The 21492-nt window shown below is 30.3% G+C and overlaps 2 protein-coding genes across 2 annotated transcripts; one reads left to right on the top strand and one right to left on the bottom strand.

Annotated features, from left to right (window-relative positions):
- Nucleotides 1-840: 840 nt before the first annotated feature.
- Nucleotides 841-9736, bottom strand: LOC134694023 (dnaJ homolog subfamily C member 22-like). Its single transcript, XM_063555026.1, has 3 exons — nt 9299-9736; nt 6084-6550; nt 841-5259 (listed from the first exon to the last, which is right to left on the bottom strand). The coding sequence occupies exons 1-3, from the start codon at nt 9681-9683 to the stop codon at nt 5020-5022; spliced, it is 1092 nt and encodes a 363-aa protein (XP_063411096.1). The 5' UTR covers nt 9684-9736; the 3' UTR covers nt 841-5019.
- A 412-nt stretch (nt 9737-10148) lies between these two features.
- Nucleotides 10149-17582, top strand: LOC134694026 (dnaJ homolog subfamily C member 27-like). Its single transcript, XM_063555028.1, has 6 exons — nt 10149-10318; nt 13045-13106; nt 13744-13816; nt 15162-15358; nt 15822-15892; nt 17058-17582. The coding sequence occupies exons 1-6, from the start codon at nt 10246-10248 to the stop codon at nt 17170-17172; spliced, it is 591 nt and encodes a 196-aa protein (XP_063411098.1). The 5' UTR covers nt 10149-10245; the 3' UTR covers nt 17173-17582.
- The last annotated feature ends 3910 nt before the right edge of the window (nt 17583-21492 follow it).

Raw genomic sequence — 21492 nt, 5'->3', positions numbered from 1 at the left:
TTCTCGTTTCTCGTTTTGTTTATATAGATTAGACCGTTGGTTTTCCCGTTTGAATGGTTTTACACTAGTAATTTTGGGGCCCTTTATAGCTTGTTGTTCGGTGTGAGCCAAGGCTTCGTGTTGAAGGCCGTACTTTAACCTATAATGGTTTAATTTTTAAATTGTTATTTGGATGGAGAGTTGTCTCATTGGCACTCACACCACATCTTCCTATATCTATAGACATCATGTAATCGAAGGGCTTGCAACTACAAACTTATTCCATCGATTCTCCACAAGATGAACCTGAAATATTATCCTATGAAAAGTATCGTTTTGTCCCAGGCCGAAATATCCGATTAAAAATATGAACTAAAATAATAATGTCTCTTGTATTCAATCAAAGGGAATATTTATACTTTTAAATTTTATGGATGTCTGCTCTTAATTAATTCTAATATTGGTGTGAACAAAACTGCATAGTAAACTACAGTTAACAAAAACTTTAACTAGATGTGAGATATTTGCAACAGTAAACCCACTTGTTTACTGTTGTCTCTTTGTTTTCCTACAAAAGTTTGCATCGGTTTAAGATTGTAATCCAGAATTGTTTTCTCTCAATCTATTTATGGCTTTTGAACAAAATAATACTGTTGCCTTTATTTATCCTTACGATTTCTCAAATGCATTACGATTGTCCCCATACAGATGCATTTTTCTCCCAACACAAATATTTTTTTCACATCAGCTAACTTCTAGCTGATTGGAATAGTGATGGGCTTTATGATAACCAAGACCATTAGATGGACAGACTAACAGAATAATTTAATTGAGGCATAGAAAATAAAGAAATTTCATAGATAAACATAAATCCATTTATTAAATAGCCGGTATTCTAATGGTCAGGAACAGCAATAGACAAATTTGAGATTAGAAATATTATCAAAGCATTTGTTTGTTCACAAAAAATCTCAACAGACTTGACATTGCTGCAATGTGTGAATTGTGAAGCTGAGATTTACTATATTTGCTGGAATTTAGTTAAAATTCAAAAATCTATACAAAAAGCAAAACATAGGTTAACAAAACAAATTTAGATTCATAATAAAGGAAAATATAAGGAAAATAAAGATCATTCAAGCACTGTTCATGAAAAAGTAAAGACTCAACATAGTTGGACATCCAGCAGGTAGTGGTTTAGGACAGCATATACAGATGGCAGTAGGAATAATGGTTTTATGGGATTTGTTTGAAGAATTGTAAGCTTGGATATACTATATTTGCTGATATTGAGTTAAAATTCATGACCTATATAAAAAGCAAAATATATGTTAACAAAACAAATTAAGATTCATAATAAAGAAAAATAGACGGCGAGTACATATCCATCTAGCACTGTTCATGGAAAAGTCAAAAGATTCAACATAGTTGGACATCCAGTGTGTGATTTAGGACAGCATATACAAAAAATGTGTATGAATAATGGTTATGATCTGTGTTAAGGGAAATAATTCAATGATACAAACAAAAATCAAATATTTCTGTATCACACATTGGCTGAGAAGTTAACACATATGGCATACATTTAATTATTATAAAATATATAATAAACTGTTATCACAGAGATAAGTCTCACTTTTTTTTTAATTTCGATAATGCAAATGTGGAAATGTAGCAACATCTAAAACATGTAGCAAATATTCAAAGTCAATGAACCATGATTGAAGGAACATGGCTAACAAATCCCCAAGGAAATGAGATGTGCCAATGCTAATACAACTGCATACCAAATACCATTGACCTACAACTAGTGGTTCTCCATAAACCGACCTAATCACAAATTAATACATGAAAACTATGCTTTGAAGTTATAAAGTCAATAGACCATGACTGAGGAGGCAGGGCAAAATAATCTCAATTGAAAAGAGATATATCAATGGTTTTGCAACTGCATACCAATTATCATTAACTAACTACTGGTGGTTCCTCATAAACAGACCTAAACACAAACTAATACATGAAAACTAATCAAATATTTCAAAGTAAAAAGACCATGACTGAAGGGGCAGGGCCAAAAAATCTCCATGGAAATGAGATATGTGAATGCTTATACAACTGCATACCAATTATTAGTGGTTCCTCATAAACTGACTTAATCACAAACAAATATATAAAGATTAAGCAAAATTTCAAAGTCAATAGACAATAACTGAGGGGGCGGGGCAAAATGATCTCCATGGTAATGAGATGTGCCAATACTAATACAACTGCATACCAATTATCGTTCACTTACCACTTGTGGTTCAGCATAAACTAGACCTAATCAAAAACTAATACATAAAACAGCATGCTAAAAAAAGACTAATCCACTTAATCTGGGAACATAATTTCACAGATATATGACATCAGAGACTATGAGTAACATACAAAAATAAGTAATCATTCCCTGACAAATTTTATTAAATATTATTTAAACTATACAATATGAAAATAAAATTGTAGGAAATAAGGGTTTATTTTCAAAGAATGTAACTATGGTTATAGAGGCATTTGAAATTAATATTTCAACAAGCAAATGAGATTTACAAAAGTTTATCCAAAGAGATTACAATCTTCTACATGTCCTAGCATAGAATCTTAACGAAAAATCAAATAACAGTCACATTGATCATTTAAATAAAAAAAGAGAAATTATAATTTGGTTAAATATCATTTAAGGTGGTTCATTAAACATTGTCTAAAATTAATTGGACTCCCTTTAATTTTTATAAAATTTTGACCAAATATTTACTTTGACCCTTTGACAAAATTATTTAAACTTCAAAAAATGTGAACCAGACACATTATCAGAAAAAAATTCGTTTTGATACATAGCAGTTTGACATCATTAATTTTAATAATTTAGAAGCTTCATGTTTTCTTGATAAAAGAATGTGATTAAAACATTCAGCTGATTAAACAGAGTTATCTCCCTGAAGTGTATGTAACACCTAAATGAACTCTTTCAAAGTCGTTGATTACATTTAATATAATGGAAAATCAGAAGTGTCCACAGTACATAGTTTTTCTCCACAAAATAAAGTTTTAGAAAAAATATCATAAATAAAACTTTTTTCCCCAATTGTTACAATTTCTAAGGTCCAGTCATTTATTTGCTATTTAGTATTATTCTTTGCCCTTAGCTTGTTCCTGATTATGTTTCACTTAAAAATTTAAATCTTTAAGTAAAGATACTATCTTGCATTTTATAATAAAATAAAATATCTTTAAAAAATGCTCTTTAAAGTATATTGGCACAACTTTAACACAGCTAAATAAATAGGTAATGAAAAACCCAGGATGGCAGTATTTTGATTAGGATATTCACATCTTTCTACAAATAAAGACTTCAAAAAGTAAATAAATAACAAACATCAGGCAATAATACAAAAAACATATAGAAAGTGGTTTTGGACTGATATGTGTAACAACATACTACAATACTGTTGTGGCTTCTAGCAAAATGGATAAATTTCTCTCATGATTTATTGAAAATGATTTTTTTTATTGTAACATGAATGATTACTATGTTTTTCATTGACAAGGACTTTGTTTGTAGAATAACAATTAGATATAAATACATGCAAATGGTTTTCATTTATTGGATAAATGCTGCCAACAGCTGGACTTTATGTAACTGTAGGCAAAATGCATTGACATAAAAACAAAAAGTCAACATATATATAATTTAAAAATTTTAGGATTGGTATCAAATATGCAAATGAAATAAACAAAAACTTAATCGATTTGTACTTTCGCTTTCATAATTAACAAATTATATCCCTATGTGCATGCACATTACAATGCATTATAAATGCACATTACAATGCATTATAATGTTTATCAGATCATCATTTTCTGTATACTTTTTCAGATTGTTTTGATTTAATTTTAAGGTTGTTTATACATAAACGTATTTACACTTGTGGTATTAAGCTGTATCTTGCCTCCGAATGACCTTACATCACCTCCAAATAACCTTTTGACGTCAAGCAACAATCACTTTTTAGTTGTGACGTCATATGTTTTGAATTATGAAGTCAAAGTTTACGGGAACCTGTGTGATGTTATGTAATGGCGGACAAATTTGCATACAAGTGTAAATACGTCTATTGTAAGTACAATAGGGTGAATTCATGTAAACAAGAACATTGAATCCCTTTATATTTTATGCATGCACTGATATCATTGAATTTTTTCTAAAAATTGTATATTTAAATTTACCAAGAAAAGGTGTAAAAAAACAAAGTCATGGAATAAGTAAAAAATTATTTAAATCAAGACTTAACATGAACAACATAGTAGATGTTATTAGATAAAAGACATGCAAGAGATTCTCTGAATGTTTCTTTCAGGTTATGAAGCAACCTGTGTACATGATTATATACAATTTATACCATGAAACTTAAAAGAATTCAACAGATCTATTTTCAGAGCATTTGTCAAATGTTTACAATGTTTGGATGACAATAATGCAGCTACATGTACAAGATATAAAGAAATGAAAAAATTGTCAATAAAACTATGGTATGCCCATACCTTCTGGGTTTTTTTTTACACAAAAGATCTAGTTGTTTGACTAAGTATTTTACAATAAAATTTGTACCATAAAAACATTGAACAAAATATGTATATTTCCTTTTACCGCCACAAACACTCCTGAAACTCTTTACAATTACTCAAAATTAAAAAATTTCTGGGCATAACCTAGGGAAAACACGTCATAATTTTTTTAACTGATCATAAATTCTTGCAGATCTAGAAACCATAATCATTGTTTGGCTAAGTATTTTTACTATAGAAACTATACCATAAAGTACATTATACAAAATATGTATACATTTTTGTATATCCTTTTACCACTAATACATACACTCCATAAAAGAAACCCTGTTTTTACAAATTTCCCCAATTTTGAATTTTCTTGGCATGGGCTTTGACATGTCCAACATCTTTATACTTTAAACAATTTCTTTGATTCTTTACAAAAAAATCAAATGTTTAGAATTCTGTGTGTTCTCTATGATCTTGACTAGATGATCTTGATTTCTTATTTCTCTGTGCTCTTTTCGTCTTTATTGAAGACAATGTTTCATATGCCTCTTGTATCTCTATAAATCTTTTCTGTGCTTCAGCTTTTTTATCTGGATCTATATGTTTATCTGGATGCCACTGTTTCACTAATTTTTTATACGATTTCTTAATCTCCTCTTCCGAAGCATTTTCGTGCACACCTAAATCCTACAATATAAATTTAGATTATTTAGAACTGATATTTAAATAGAAATGAGTCCCATTCTATTGGAAATCAAATGTAAAACCAAATTTATTTATCATACAAGAGTGTTGTCTGGTTGATAATTTTGGACGATTTTCGTGGGTTTCGTGGGAAATTAAATGTTCAGTGAATTGCCAAATTTTCTATAGGCTTGTTCGAAAATACTTTGGCAAAACCATGAAATTGAATATCTAATGACAGACAATCATATGTCTATGAACATGTAATTTTTCCTTCATTCACGAAAAATTGAATCCCACGAAAATAAATAAATTCATAGTAAACAATTTAAAAAAAAACATGGAAATGAATTCAAATTGCAATTCCATGTAATAGAACATGTGTAGAAAGGTCTCTGTCAATTATTTGTAATGAACAAGTAATAATTACATATTACAATAACCCCATCAATACCTCTTTAAAATATTTCATTTTGTTTAAATTACATGGTATACATACATGTGTATAAATAAATTATGTGTATATTATGTATATATCAATATTTCATATCCAAAATACTTAAAAATGCTAGAAGCAAGCTCGGAGAACCTTATCTGTTTATATGATTTTGTGCTTTAACAACTTAATATTGGCAGCTGTACTATAAGGATTACATTTATTACATTGTTATAAGAAGTGCAGGTGAACACAAATGTGTGCAATACCTAGGCTACAATTGTGCATATATGCATGTATATCATTAAATATTATAGATAAATGACTGCATGACACAATAATCTGACAATTAAAACATAAATTATTGTTCTATAAGTCCAATATAACTTACTTTATATGCTTTGGATTCTCCTAATGGATCTAAAGAATCTACTATCTTGTTATATAAATTTTCCCAGCCATGTTCTTGGTAATATTTATATAAATTTCTAAATGATTCTTTTGTATCTGCCCATGCAGGGGAGGTAAAAAAGTTATTTATAGCCTCTCGTAATGGAACTTCGTCTCCCTCTTTTGTTGTAATTGTTGCATTAAAATAAATTGCACTTGACCAAAGTGATAAATATAGCAATCCACAGACAGTTAATACAAATATTCTTTTGCAAAGTCCACGCTTTTCTAAATAATCTCTGTTCCAATTTTTTCCCTGCCAGTTTACTGCAATTGCAGAAAGTATTGAAGAATATACCAAGTTATTTCCAGAATCTAAAGTCAACATAGGTATTGATATATACGCTCCAAGTAACGCCCACTGGAAATTTACTTTTTCCGGATTTACATTTCCAACTAAATGAACTCCTGAAAGCAGAAAATAAAAGGTTATATATGTAATAAAATTTAAATGGGGAATGTACAGCATGACAAAAGAGCAGAAAACAGCCCGGAGCCAGCCAAAGGTTTTCTACCAAGCTAAAAAATCCCACACCCAGAGGTCCCTTACATGTATATTTACACTAACATATATTGTACTGGTATATAAGACTGTAGTTTGGCAAAACAAATGGTGATATAAGTAATGTTATCAAACATTTCACAGGAGTAGGTCCGTTTAGACCCCTTTTGGCCCCAAAATATAGCAGTCATGCTAAATTACTGAAATCTTCACAATTTTAGCATTCTAGTTAAATTTTCGAGGGGTTCCATCTTAAATCAAAGTGGCCGCATTTGTGTTCATTCGTAATATTGAAATGTAAATTGTCATGGTTGTACTTGATGATAATACATAACATGTGTAAAGGTTGAGGATGAACACAGATGCAGCCACTTTTATTTTTGACAAAAACCATCTGAAAAGTAAAATGTTTTGGCATATTTGATAGATTTTTCATATATTAGCTTGAATTGAAGCATTTTTAATGACTAAATCAGTTAAACTAATTGAATCAACTGAAATAGACACTTAAGGGCTTAAAAAGTGCCCAAAATCTTTCGTCTGATGAACCTTAAATTTGACGCCAAAATTGGCCCTTATCGGACATACCAACCTTCCATTTGTATCCACAATTCAAAAATTATTGCATGCATTTAATATGTTTTTTTTTTAAGAATGAACAAAAATATGGGATTAATTATTGCGATTTCAAGAAAATCTGTCTAAGAACATAATGAACCAGATACCAGAACGCGAGGTCTTATTATTGCGATTCTCACCCCGTATCATTTATCAACTTGCAATATTGTAACCTAGCTAAGAATAATTTCTGAATTTAAAGTATACAAATAAATTTAGTAATTAAATTAAACAATATGAAACATATGTAATTCTGCAGATTAACATGATTAAAGATAAATATCATGTATATTTCATGTTTCATTCCTTGCCCTATTACACTTTATTATAATACCATTATCATGATTATGGCGATGCAGGACGTAATGGCCATACTGACATGACGTCCATAGGATGAAACTGCCATACACCAAAAAGATGAAATAGCCATAGTACAAAAAAGGCAATACTTTGTCCATGTTTTTTTTATTATATATAGATGTTATCAGGTTATATATGAAATATTTTGATACTTATAGATGGTTAGTATTACTTTTTAATAAACTATACTGTTTTTACATTATTTATCATGTTTAATTGGGTTATATCACAGTCAGGGGACTTTCTAAAATAAGTGATTTTTAAAATCACTTATTTGAGTAGCAAATTCAAGGTTTTGTCACAAATTGGGATTTTGTATTTTTTTTCAAAATTTTAAACACATAGGTTTAAATAACATCTTTTAATTAGTAAAATTAAAAAAAATGAACTTTTTGCTTCTTTTAAGTAGCAAGGTTTATGCCTTTGATGTTATCATTTACCTGAAAATTCTATTTTAGGTGAAAAAATGCTATTATAATGGCTTTACATAATGAACTGATACTTTCTTAAAAGATTTTTCACAGCAGTGGGAGTATTTTTCCTGTGAAGTTCAAGGTTTCATCTTTCAGAAAATGTAATAAAATTCTACTGTTCGCGATAAAAATTTCACTGTTCGGGGTTGTTGAAATTAGTTGGGGTTATTAAAAGAATGATACTTTAAGAAATGATTTTTGGGAAGGAAATTGAGGTCTGATACTTTAACAAGTGATTTTTATGTCATTATCCTAGATTCAGTACAAGGTCATCACCTGAAATGACCTGGTCATCCTAGACAACACAGATGTTGGTTCTGATAAGTTTAGAAACATAATAAGTACCTGGATCATTAGTATTCTATATTTAAAGCTACACTATTATTAAATCACTTCTTCTAGTGATTAATTTGTACTACTTAAAAAGGTGATTATTAAAGAAAGACAACTCTAACTTCCAACCTTTATGGAAATAATGTTACTTGAATTGATCAGTGATTTAGAAAATCACTTGTTTAAGTAAGTCCCTTGACTGTATCATTTGTTTTCGTATTATATCATATTGAGGGGGTAGGATCTTTATTGGGACTCCAGGATTAGGTGTTTTTAAGCTCGGATTTCAGGATTGACCCTTCCAGGATCCAGGAATTCTTTTGTCGAATTTTTGGGATGACGGGATTTAAATTTATTTTAATTCAAGACCTCTGGATTTCGTGTTTATAAGCCCGGGATTTCGGGATCAAAACCCCTCCTACCCCCTTCATATAGGACATGTAGGAATATGATTAATCTTATAAAATATTAAAATATCATATTGTTTTTTAAATGATTTTTAGATCTCTTGTGAAGAATTTTTTTTACTAAAAAATCATATTTATGTTCATGATGTTATTTATACGAACTAACAATGATAAATACTTATTTTATTATTACATATTTTACATGTTTTATGTTAAAACCTCCATAAATTTTATTTTTTAAGTGAGGCCGATATGTCCCATTGATCATGTGGCGTTATCATATGGCCGACATATCCTATGGCCGTTGCGTCTTGAAAGCAATTAAGGAATGGAGGTACATGTAAATGTACGCAAAGCTTATGAAGGCCAAGTTGGCTAAAGCATGCTGGGTTGCCCCACTGCTGCCTTAAATAAAACCAATATGCAACAATAACATTCAGAACATGACATGGTAGTTTCTCACCTATTGCTACTGCAAACGGAGGCACAATTATTGACAGAACACGACCAATGAACAGTGCAACAAAATCATCTGGAATACAAATTCGAATCAGTATGCCAAATAAGAAACCAACTATCACTTCTCCTGCGAATCTTACAACATTGAATTGAGGTATTGGATATCGCTTTGCTTTTTCATTTAAATCTTTCAAGTATCCAGGATCTTTGTTTGCTGCATAAACATACTCTGGTATCCGCCAGAGATCACGAACCCAACCGAGTCCAAAACATCCAGCCCACGTCGACCACCAAATAAAAGCATGTCTATCTCGTCCAAGATAGAAATGGTGTAATCCCCAAGCTCCACCAAAGAACCATAAAATATATGCGACGAATAAATGTGCCATTTTCTAATTTCTAATGAAAAGTTCTAAAGGCTTTCTTTCACTTTCGCTTTGGTATTTGGTTGTACTCAGCTTTATAAAGATTTGCCTAAAACAAACATAAGATTCCCGAGCATAACCTTCTAAAAAAGACTGACGTAAATGTCTTTATAGATAAAAAAAATACTGTGTTCTAATATTTATATATATATCAATGTTGTAACAATGATTTCAACAGGTTATTATACAGCAAAATATTTTAAAAATGCAAACAAAAATAATCCAATATCAAGACTTATTTTAGGTACTCCGGAATTCTACAGAGTAAGTCAGCTGTGATATTTTAGCATACGTGTCAAAATTAACTTGTTATGTTTTAGACTTAAAAATATCTTTATACTGACTCAAAAGAAAGCCAGCAAACTCTTTAATTTGGAATTACATTATAGTTAGAACAAATTAAAATTTTTTTTTTTTACGAAAATAAATATCCTCGCTTCATCCATAAGGGGAAAACCCAAGGTCGAAATTGAGGTGATTGTTTACATGTTGCGAAGGAGAATGAATCGTTGAGAGGGTTACAAAAATGGATAGAAAACCAGGGCATTTGACGAAAAATCCACAAGATGCAGTTAATGCACTGAATTGGGTAAAAGTAGGTATTTTCTAGGACATGAAGGGAGGTTTAATTTTTAAAAAGTAAAGACATATACAAACCTGCCAACTTTTCAAAATGCCCATGGGGGTTTTGCGTGGAAGATGGCTGTCATAGTCCTAACAAACTTTCAAGGGGACCTGCAAATACATTTAAATGTTGTTTGTTGGCTTCTGCATACTTTTATAAGTCTAAAGTCATTGTAAAATTGATTGTTTTGTTTAAATTGTGGACAAAATTGCTCTTTCAAAATTTCAATTTTGGAGCCTCCATGGGGGAAATCCCCCACAAATAGTGACAGTTGGCAGGTATGCATAAATTTGTTAACTGTTGATATTTATAGCCTTTTTCTTCTTTGCTGTGAATACCACTGTCACTCTAATATAATTGTAATCAATTTAAGGTAGCACTACAGTCTAACAATGATTTTTTGAAGATTTTTTTTTTTAACCCATACTTTTGAAGTTAGTACTATTCTGCACAGTTTATAGAAATCTGAAAGTCATTATCATATTGCAACAGGGAGTAAATTTATAATTGACTTATGTAAATAAAAGTACATGGTAATTAATCTAAATATATAGGCATTTGGGAGGGGCTAATTTGTCAATCATCTGTTGATGCCAGTGTCCAGCTGTTAATCCCTGACCACAAGAGAATTTGAAATATTGTAGTCTTATCTCATTGTTTTGCAACAAAAATAATTCATATAACAGGGAAGTGAACAGAGAAAAAGAAAAAATATAAAGGGAAAAAAATCTACCTAAAATAAAAATAAAATACTATGGAAAAGAGTGGGAAAATATTAAAAGCCTCTGACTGCCTGTATAAATTTAGTCCCTTGGTCTTCTTCATTTGAATACAGTTTTATGCAATTTAACTAATTTTTCAGTTCCATTAAATTAAAAAAAATCTGAGGAAAAGTGTATTTTCAAGAAAAGGATGGTATAACTCTTGATCTTTTTATGAACATGTTTTTTATGCACACTTCTCTCAATGTTCTAGCTTATTTCAGACATAGTTTATTTCTTTTTTAAAATTCAAATGAAAATTATTCTTTAAATATAGAGAATAATGATGTTAAACATTGATTATATGCAGCTGGTCAATCATGTTATTCTCTTATCTTAGACTGTCTGGAAAGAGGCCGAGCTTTGTCTATATTTAATTACATGTACTACATTATAGATGTTGGTCAAATCTGTGACGTCAAACTCCCGCCATGGTATGGTTGATTAAAGGGATGAAAACAAATTTTCACTTCCATTTGACATGAATGTGCCATTTTGATCCAAGTTGGAAGACCACTTTTTTGGCAATTAATGAGCTATCATTTTGAGATTAATCAAACCAAAAATAAATTTTTAAATAGATTAAGAAAGATTATATTTCAGCTTTAAAATGAGTTAAAGATTTTAAAAATCCACAGAGTAGTTATAGAGAAATTAATCTTTAAAGACTGTTGATTGGAGTCCGAAAAATTCTGACTGTAGTGCTACCTTAACTATTGTCAGTTTATTGTCTTAATTTTGTATGCCATAACCATTTAATGTAAATGTGTTTGTGCGAATAAAATATTGTATTGTATTGTATAAAATTTGAAAGTTGAATTAAACTTATAGACACATATAAAACAAAACAAAGAAACAGGGAATAAATAAAGGCACTAAGGTATTAGCTTTTGACTAGAAAACCCATATACAATGTAAAATAGAAATCAAAAGGCGTATGATCATGATGATACAATACGTACATTAAAGCTCATAAGTAAAAACATAAATGACAAGGCCAGTTAAAAAGAGGCGCTGGACAGGGGGCAGGGGGAACCATGCAGGGACTAAAGTGGATAAGAAGCAGGAGTTAAGGCGGTGGGAGTAATGGAACAGAAAGTAAAGGGGTGGGATTTTGTTTTAATGAGACAGAACTAAGCAGATAGAAATTGCCTATTTGGACCTGAAATTATTGTAAGTCTTTCTAAGGTAGTCAAAAGTTCATCCATTTCAAATGTAAAATTGGACTGAATTAGCTAAATAGATGTAAAATATTTCGGTGCCAGATTTCTACAAAATGCATTTTTCATTGAATTTATATAAATAGATACAGAGCACCTGAGATTATCCCAAATTTTGGTGGGATTTATAGCATTTATCAGTATTTGGTTTTCTATGTTAGGTTTGTAAACTGTTGTCAGATTTTTTTTGACTTTTGAGTTAGAATATCCCTTTGTTTGGTATCCTTCACCTCTTTAATAGGGTATGATATTAGCAGGGACCCACAGGCCAATGGCCCCTAAAATTTGCTGTGAGCTACTTAAATTTCTGCTTTTCTTGTATAGCACTATATATGTGGAGTACAAAATTTAAGCTGTGGGCTATCATTGCCAAGGTCTTAAGTTCTAACCCTGTACTTATATATATACATGTACAGATATTTCCATCATGGCTCTGATTGTCGCAGCCAGGTATACACATTTAGGGAAAATTTATGACTGTACATGAGGATAGAAACATCCACCTAATATGTTTGAGTGGCTACATTGTATTTACAATAGTGGTGTTTTGGCATTCAACAATACAAGAAGAAGTGGTTTGATAATTTTGATTGTCAACATGTCAATTTTTCAACAAATTCCAATTACACATATATATATATATATAAAAACATAGATTTACATGTATGATTAGGCTTGGTTTAATAATTGTTACACATTTATTTGATAATTTTAGGTAGTTGGTGTTGGCAGTGCGTGTGTAGGTAAAACCTGTCTTGTCAAGCATTTCTGTGAAAGTAAGGTATGTTTAGATGTTACCTTAAAAATTATTCCCCAATATCATTCTTCAATTTTTACTTTGAAAGTTGAAAAAAAATGTGACATTGTTTGCACCCCACTTGAATCTGCCACTGGGAAAAAAAATTACTACCATACAGACCTTTTTCTAAAACTTTTTTTCAATAAGTATTAAGCCTTTGCAAGTAGTTACATACCTATGAATAAAAAATGTTTCTTGAAATGGGAGATAACTCTTAATAATTATGCACAGTTGAAATTTTCATTTAATGTTAAGGATTGATTGATTGATTGCTGCTATACAACATATTAAAAAAGTTGAGACTTAAGTCATCAAGCAGCCATTCTTACACGGGAAATTCAAATTGTAACATATTAGTAATAAATGTTAACACTTGATCTTTTAAACAGACCACAACACTTTTTAAAAAATATCTACAGCTCTTTTGATATTTTTCATTTTTAATATATATTTTGCCATTCCATCACAAGATTGCCTGGTTGATTTGTCTGCAATCATTTATTTTACATATTAAACATAATGTCAAATATTGGAGGCACACAGTATATTCATAATGACAACATGATAACATTATGACTTTTTTAATAGATGTTCTTAGAAAATTATATCCCTTTTTCAGTTCAGTGCTGGGTATCAACCTACAGTTGGAGTAGATTACGGATTTAAAATCCAGCATTGTGAAGGCATAGATTGTAAGTAGTTAATCAAATTATTATTTTACAGATCAAGGATTACCTCCCATTTTTGTAGACAGAGCGACATAAATCTTCATACTTTTTTTTATTAAGGGCATACGATACAGTTACAGGGGAGGTAATGACGTTGCTAATGTAAAATGTTATTTTCGCGACGTCAAATTGTGACATATCGGGAAAAGATGCATTTTTCGACTGATTTTTATCATTCAAACTGATTCAATTTGAAAACGAGTGCATGGACCTCTATTTTTTAAAACGACATTTTGTTTCATTTTGCAGGGAGATTATCTGTACCAAATTTTATAAAACTGTAAATAGTGCATTTTTTTTAATATTTATAAATATACAGCAAAAATTGACGTTTTCTTTCTCAATTCATGACCATTTGATAAATATGAGTTATTTCTAAACAAAAAATGCATAAACTTTTAGAATTCTTATAAAATACAGAAATTACAAATTATTTAATAAAAAACAATGTGTGTTTATTTTTTAAAACAAAAAAGTGATGTCTTTCTTTCGAAAGGGAAAATACGGCCACAAATCCGAATTTTGAGCAAATATACAAAATCTCGACCTCATTTAACTCAAAAAGAAGCACATGAAGGTATACTTTTTATTACATGTTTGATTTAATCAGGTAAGAAATAGCCTCTATGCAAATTTTCATCAACTTGTAAATACGGGATCACAACTGTATCGTATGCCCTTAAGGACAGTTTTTTTTTTTTATTGGATATCATATATTTGAATCTCTGTGGATTTTTTTTTTCAGTGAGTACCAATATCTTGACTGAACACAAGAAAATTGTTTAAACTTAAACACATGGCTTTAATGAATACAAGCCATGAAGAAACATATATATTCATAGAATATTTGATTTTTTTTATGGTTCACCTACACACACAAAATCCATAAAAATTTGACAAAAATTTAATCATTTTAAAAGACCTTTTCAATACATTTCTAATTATCAGTATTATAAATCTTATCAGAGAGGAAAATGCAAAATAAAAGTTACAGTATACCGCTGTACGAAAGTCATATTGAAAACTATTTGCACATGTATTCTTATTTCTCATTATATATAAAAGAAGATTGATTTTCCTTGATTATTAAGGTTAAAATTTTTGTCTTTTGCCTTTTAGAAACTAAAGCAGCATATTATCCTTAGTTGAACATGTCCTTTAATGATTATATTCACAAACATGCATTGAAGGAAATTAAAACTCTGATGATGATAACAAGAAATATGAATCCTCTTATATTTTACATTATTTATATTTTACTCCTGAATACAATTCAATTATTAATTATTATACTGTACAATAATTTTAGTGAGAGTCCATCTTTGGGATCTGTCGGGCAGTACAGAATACATTGATGTAAGAAATGAACTTTATATCCAAGCAGATGCTATTTTTTTGGCATTTGATGTCACAAACCAAGCCACATTTGATGCCCTTGACTCCTGGCTTAAGGAAATTCAGCGTTACACAACTGGAACACCAGATCTCATTGTTGTAGCTAATAAGGTTTGTTATCATACACTTAAATATCAAAACAATACACAAAAAATCATTTTGAATGATAAATTTTCATTGGATTTTTAAATTTATATTTGATCATGTTGATGGTTTAGGGAAATCAAGCTGTATACAATTCTAACTCAATTTAAATCACTGTTTTAGCCAATATTTTTTAAAAAGTTTTGTTTATTTGAAATCTAGTTTATACAGACAACATATACATATACTACTGTAAAGTCAGAAATTATTGCGAGGTTTTAATTAATGCGAATAATGCGACTATGTGAGAATCACAATAATAAAAACTCACATTTTGATAACTTAAACATAGATCTGAATGTAGACTTTTTAAATAGCAATAATTACAATCACATTCTATTTTTGAAAAATCGCAATACTAAATGCATGCAATATTAATTTCTGAATTTACAGTACATATTTGTTATTAATACTATTTTATAATTCACAGACTGATTTAAAACAGAAAAGAGTAATAAGTACAAATGAATCAAAGAAATGGGCAAATCAAAACAGAATCAAGTAAGTGCAGTGGATCTTTATTAAAAAAAATATTGCTTGAATGTGATGCTACCTGAAATAATTTTATTAATGATTGGATATTGATGTGATGCTATAAGTTCTAGATACTAGTTTGTATTCAAAAATCCTTTATGAAATAAGCAGGGAATTAACACTCACTTATAAGCTCAAACCAGGTTTGTTATGATATTTCACCACACCAGACAGTTGAGTTTCAATATTTAATGATTTTTATCCTACTATTTCAAAGATTTGCAGAAAGTTTTGTTCTTTATATATGTGATGTCATCAGACATGGTCGCCTTTTTACAAAATGTCACAATTTGAATTTTTAGAATAAACCAGAGAAATTATACTTCATGATTAAATTTCAATCAATCATTTGCCAGAAACAGATATTTTCTTAAAATTGAAACAATTTTATTACACTGAGAAAGAAATGTGAAAAATAGCAAAAAAATTGAAGAAAGAGGTATTATCTCCCTTTTTATAACATTTGATTGTGTGTTTCAAAATAAAAAAAAACATAAAAAATTGAAGAGATTATGTTGAATAAAAAAAATTCACTACATACATGTACTGTTTGCTTTATCAAAATTAATTAAAAGGTTTTCTTACTGTTATAATAAGTGAAAAAACATGATTTTCTCTTTATGATAGAAATTAAAAAGGATTTTCTTACTATTTTCATATGTTAAACACACGATTTTCTGAATGTTGAATGGGGAATGTCTGTCAAAGAGACATCAACCAAACCAAAGAGCAGAAAACAGCCCAAGGCCCCTAATGGGTCTTCATCACAAATCCTTCACCTGGTCCTGATCAGAAATGTGTGGATGTTAAAGGCATAAGGTTGGGTAAAAAAGATCGTGATTTATGTTAAAATGACCGAAAAAGCCTTGAAAACTAAAAAGTAGATGACCGTTTCATGCTTTGCCCAGCCGGACTTTTACCGGACATTATACAAATGACCGGAATATATGACCGTTTTGGAAGCCCTGACCTGGAGCTGGGGTTCAGCTGGCCCCTTAACAAAAATATGTACTAGTTAAATAAACATGGACGTCACACTAAACTAAAATATGGATGCACTTCTGAAATTTTGTTGTTGATATTTCTTATCACATGTCATTAAGTTTTATACCCACTTTATTTTCCTTTTCAGATATTTTGAGACATCAGCAGCGACAGGGGATGGTGTTGATAGACTTTTCCAAGACATTTTAGTAACTATCATAGAAAGGAAAAAACTGTGGAAAAAAGCTAATCCAACAGGCTGAAAACTGTAATACTAACAATTTATCAATGCAAAAAAGGCAACAGTTACTTTAATAAAGTCAATGACAATTTATGAAGTCAAAAGTTTATTTAACTGTTCAGGCCATCCTGATTAAAATACTCAGAACTTGTCTCATGGTACAATTATATTTTCAAAATGATTGTTTAAATTGAAAATTATATTTATCATGTTTATAGAATATATATTTTCGTTTTCTGCAATGTATTTTTTTGGGTCCAAAAATAGATCTAAAACTTTTTAATTATCATGAGTAAAAACATGTCTTAGAAGATTAATCAATTTTGTAGTGTAAAAGTTTGTAAAGTATACGTACTCTTTGTCATGTCAATTTATCAAAATATGCATAATGAATCACAGACACTTGTTTTTTTATGCTAAAGTTTAGATATTGAGTTATTTTTTATGATTTTTATAAATGTATATTTACTAAAATTTCTTTTCCCATTTTTGACCACTTAATCTGTTTTTTAAATCATGTTAGGATAACAGCATAATTAATTTCAATAGTAACAACTCTTTCATAGAATTATATTGTATTGTTAGTTCTTAAATTATTGCAGGCATTTTTAGTACATTTTTATGCCCCACCTACGATAGTAGAGGATGAAAATTATATTTATCATGTTTATAGAATATATATTTTCGTTTTCTGCAATGTATTTTTTTGGGTCCAAAAATAGATCTAAAACTTTTTAATTATCATGAGTAAAAACATGTCTTAGAAGATTAATCAATTTTGTAGTGTAAAAGTTTGTAAAGTATACGTACTCTTTGTCATGTCAATTTATCAAAATATGCATAATGAATCACAGACACTTGTTTTTTTATGCTAAAGTTTAGATATTGAGTTATTTTTTATGATTTTTATAAATGTATATTTACTAAAATTTCTTTTCCCATTTTTGACCACTTAATCTGTTTTTTAAATCATGTTAGGATAACAGCATAATTAATTTCAATAGTAACAACTCTTTCATAGAATTATATTGTATTGTTAGTTCTTAAATTATTGCAGGCATTTTTAGTACATTTTTATGCCCAACCTACGATAGTAGAGGAGCATTATGTTTTCTGGTCTGTGCGTCCGTTCGTCCATCCGTCCGTTCGTCTGTCTGTCCCGCTTCAGGTTAAAAGTTTTTGGTCAAGGTACTTTTTGATGAAGTTGAAGTCCAATCAACTTGAAACTTAGTATACATGTGCCCTATGATATGATCTTTTCTAATTTTATTGCCAAATTAGAGTTTTGACCCCAATTTTACGGTTCACTGAACATAGAAAATGATAGTGCAAATTTCAGGTTAAAGTTTTTGGTCAAGGTAGTTTTTGATAAAGTAGAAGTCCAATCAACTTGAAACTTAGTATACATGTTCCCTTTGATAAGATCATTCTAATTTTAATGCCAAATTAGAGAATTTATTCCAATTTCACGGTCCACTAAACATAGAAAATGATAGTGCGAGTGGGGCATCCATGTACTGTGGACACATTCTTGTTATTTTGTATATCAAACTAAAAGGCAAGATTGATTATTTCTATTACAGGAAAAGTTTCTCTATGTATCAGATACCAGAAAGCTAGTTTTGATTATTGCAAGACTTACCCAGTTGAGTTATTCACATTAATAAAAATCTTGCAATAATTTATGAATTTACAGTAATTTGATTTTTTTGTTATTTATATATATATATATATTTTACTACAAAGTGCATTTTCATATAAATAAAGGATTTTAGTTTACTTTTACTATGCAGTTAATTCATTTATTTACTGACAATTCTGATAAGACTGCACATTATAGACTGCCTGTTCCCATATTAGTGCACAACATTTATTACGAGTACACATCAATTACGACTTAATTGTTATGTGTACACTCCATTTATTGCACATTACTAATACTGACTGTTCTGATATAGGTGCATATCATCTAAATGCCTTTTCTGACATGAGTGCGCATCATATAATACCTGTTCTGACATAAGAGCACACATTTAAAGCTGATTTTGTTCCGATATGAGTGCACATGACTATCAACCTGTTCAAGCATGAGTGTACATTATATACTGCTTGTTTCAATATAAGTGCACATTATATACTGCTTGTTTCAATATAAGTGCACATTATATACTGCTTGTTTCAATATAAGTGCACATTATATACTGCTTGTTTCAATATAAGTGTACATTATATACTGCTTGTTTCAATATAAGTGCACATTATATACTGCTTGTTTCAATATAAGTGCACATTATATACTGCTTGTTTCAATATAAGTGCACATTATATACTGCTTGTTTCAATATAAGTGCACATATTATATACTGCATGCTTCAATATAAGTCCACATTATAAACTGACTGATCTAATATAAGTGCACATCATATACCCCCTTTTCAATATGCGTGCATATTGTATACAGCCTGTTCCCATACGAGTGCACATCATTTACTGACTGTTCCAATGTGAGGGTACATCATTTTCTGCCTTTTCCGATATGAATGCACATCATTCAATGCATGTTCTGATATGAGTGCACACACATTACTGGCTCTCTTACTATATACTGTCTATTCGAATATGAGTGCTCACCATTTACTAACGATTTACATATGAATGCACATCATTTACTGACTTCTGATATAAGTGCACATCATTTACTGCCTGTTCATATATGAATGCACAACATTCACTGACTGTTCTGATATGAATGCAAATTCTTACTGCCTGACCGAATATGAATGAAAATCATTTACTGTCTGTTCCGATATGAATGCTGACGATGGGGTATGGGCTTTTCTCATTGTTGAAGGCCATACGGTGACCTATAGTTGTTTTAAATTTGTTCTGAAATTGTACCACAATGTTTAATACCATAAATAGAAGGTTGGGATTTATTTTTAGGGGTTATTGGGCAAACAGTCTAGAAATCAAGGGCCAAAAAGGGGTAAAAAACAAGCATTTTTTCTAGTTTCAAGACAATAACTTGTGTGTAACTGTATGGATCTCTCTGACATTGTACCACAAGCTTAAGTTTACATATAACACAGGAAAGGCTGGAATTCAGTTTGGGGTTACTTTCCCTGAATATGTAGGAATAAGGGGCCAAAAAAGGTAAAAAACAAGCATTTTTCTAGTTTACAGACAATAACTTGTATGTAAGTATATGGATCTCTATAAATGTTTACAAGAAGGTTCAATACCACTAAAGGAAGGTTGGGATTGATTTTGGAGGTTATGGTCGAAATAGTTTAAGAAATTAGGGGCCCCAAATGGGGCCAAAAATAACAATTTTTGTAGTTTCTGGCATTTCTGGCCAATGGACAATTAAGACAATTTAAAAGCAGTCTAAGGGAGATAATTCTAAAACATTTAACATACAATGTTGGGTATGTTCGGATTTACCTCCCTTACACTACTTGTATAAAGAAATGTCAGGTTTTGAACTAATTACAAAAAAGGGTGGTGGTAGTTGTTTTCAATTTTTTCTTACAAATTTGGCAAATTCCAAATTTTTGAAAAGTTTAAAGAAGAAATCTTTAATTGCACAATATTGCGCAATACATTTGTAAGATCCTGTCATTTGTTTTGTGTCAGAAACGCATATTATGTAAACAAATTGATGGCAATCCAAATTCAGGGCTGTATCAAGCTTGAATATTGTGTCCATACATGCCCCAACTGTTCATGTTTCGACTTCTGGTCGTATACAGCTGCGCCCTGCGGAGCACCTGGTTACATCATTCAATGCCTGTTCTGATATGAGTGCACACCAGTTACTGCCTTTTCTTACCATCTACTGCTATTTGAACATGAGTTATTACCATTTGCTAACGATTCGGATATGAAAGCACATCATTTGCTGACTGTTCCAATTTGAGCGCACATCATTCACTGCCTGTTCGGATATAAGTGCAAATCATTTGGTGGGGTTCGTGTTGTTTATTCTTTAGTTTTCTATGTTGTGTCATGTGTACTATTGTTTTTCTGTTTGTATTTTTCATTTTTAGCCATGGCGTTGTCAGTTTGTTTTAGATGTATCTTTCGTCCCTCTTTTATCGTCTTTTTCGATATGAATGCACATCATTTACTGCTTGTTCCCATACGAGTACACGCCAAATATTTACTTGCTGATCCAATATGATTGCACACCATTTAATGATTGTTCTGATATATGAGTGCACATTATATACTGTCTTTCGGATATGAAGGCACATCATTTACTGCATGGTCAGTTTGGTTTGATCAAATAAATTCAAATTTGGTCAGAATTTTGAATCAATCATCTGCAATAGGGGAGAGC

This window comes from Mytilus trossulus, chromosome 13 (genome assembly GCF_036588685.1).
Source record: "Mytilus trossulus isolate FHL-02 chromosome 13, PNRI_Mtr1.1.1.hap1, whole genome shotgun sequence".
Classification (NCBI taxonomy): Eukaryota; Metazoa; Mollusca; class Bivalvia; order Mytilida; family Mytilidae; genus Mytilus; species Mytilus trossulus.
This window is presented reverse-complemented; position numbering and strand designations above follow the sequence as displayed.

Coding starts and splice junctions, on each gene's coding strand:
- LOC134694023 (XM_063555026.1), bottom strand. CDS start 9,683: ATGGCACATTTATTCGTCGCATATATTTTATGGTTCTTTGGTGGAGCT. Junction 6,551..9,298: donor TCCGTTTGCAGTAGCAATAG/GTGAGAAACTAC, acceptor TTCTGCTTTCAG/GAGTTCATTTAGTTGGAAAT. Junction 5,260..6,083: donor GAGAATCCAAAGCATATAAA/GTAAGTTATATT, acceptor TTTATATTGTAG/GATTTAGGTGTGCACGAAAA.
- LOC134694026 (XM_063555028.1), top strand. CDS start 10,246: ATGGATAGAAAACCAGGGCATTTGACGAAAAATCCACAAGATGCAGTT. Junction 13,107..13,743: donor AGCATTTCTGTGAAAGTAAG/GTATGTTTAGAT, acceptor TCCCTTTTTCAG/TTCAGTGCTGGGTATCAACC. Junction 15,893..17,057: donor GCAAATCAAAACAGAATCAA/GTAAGTGCAGTG, acceptor TTTCCTTTTCAG/ATATTTTGAGACATCAGCAG.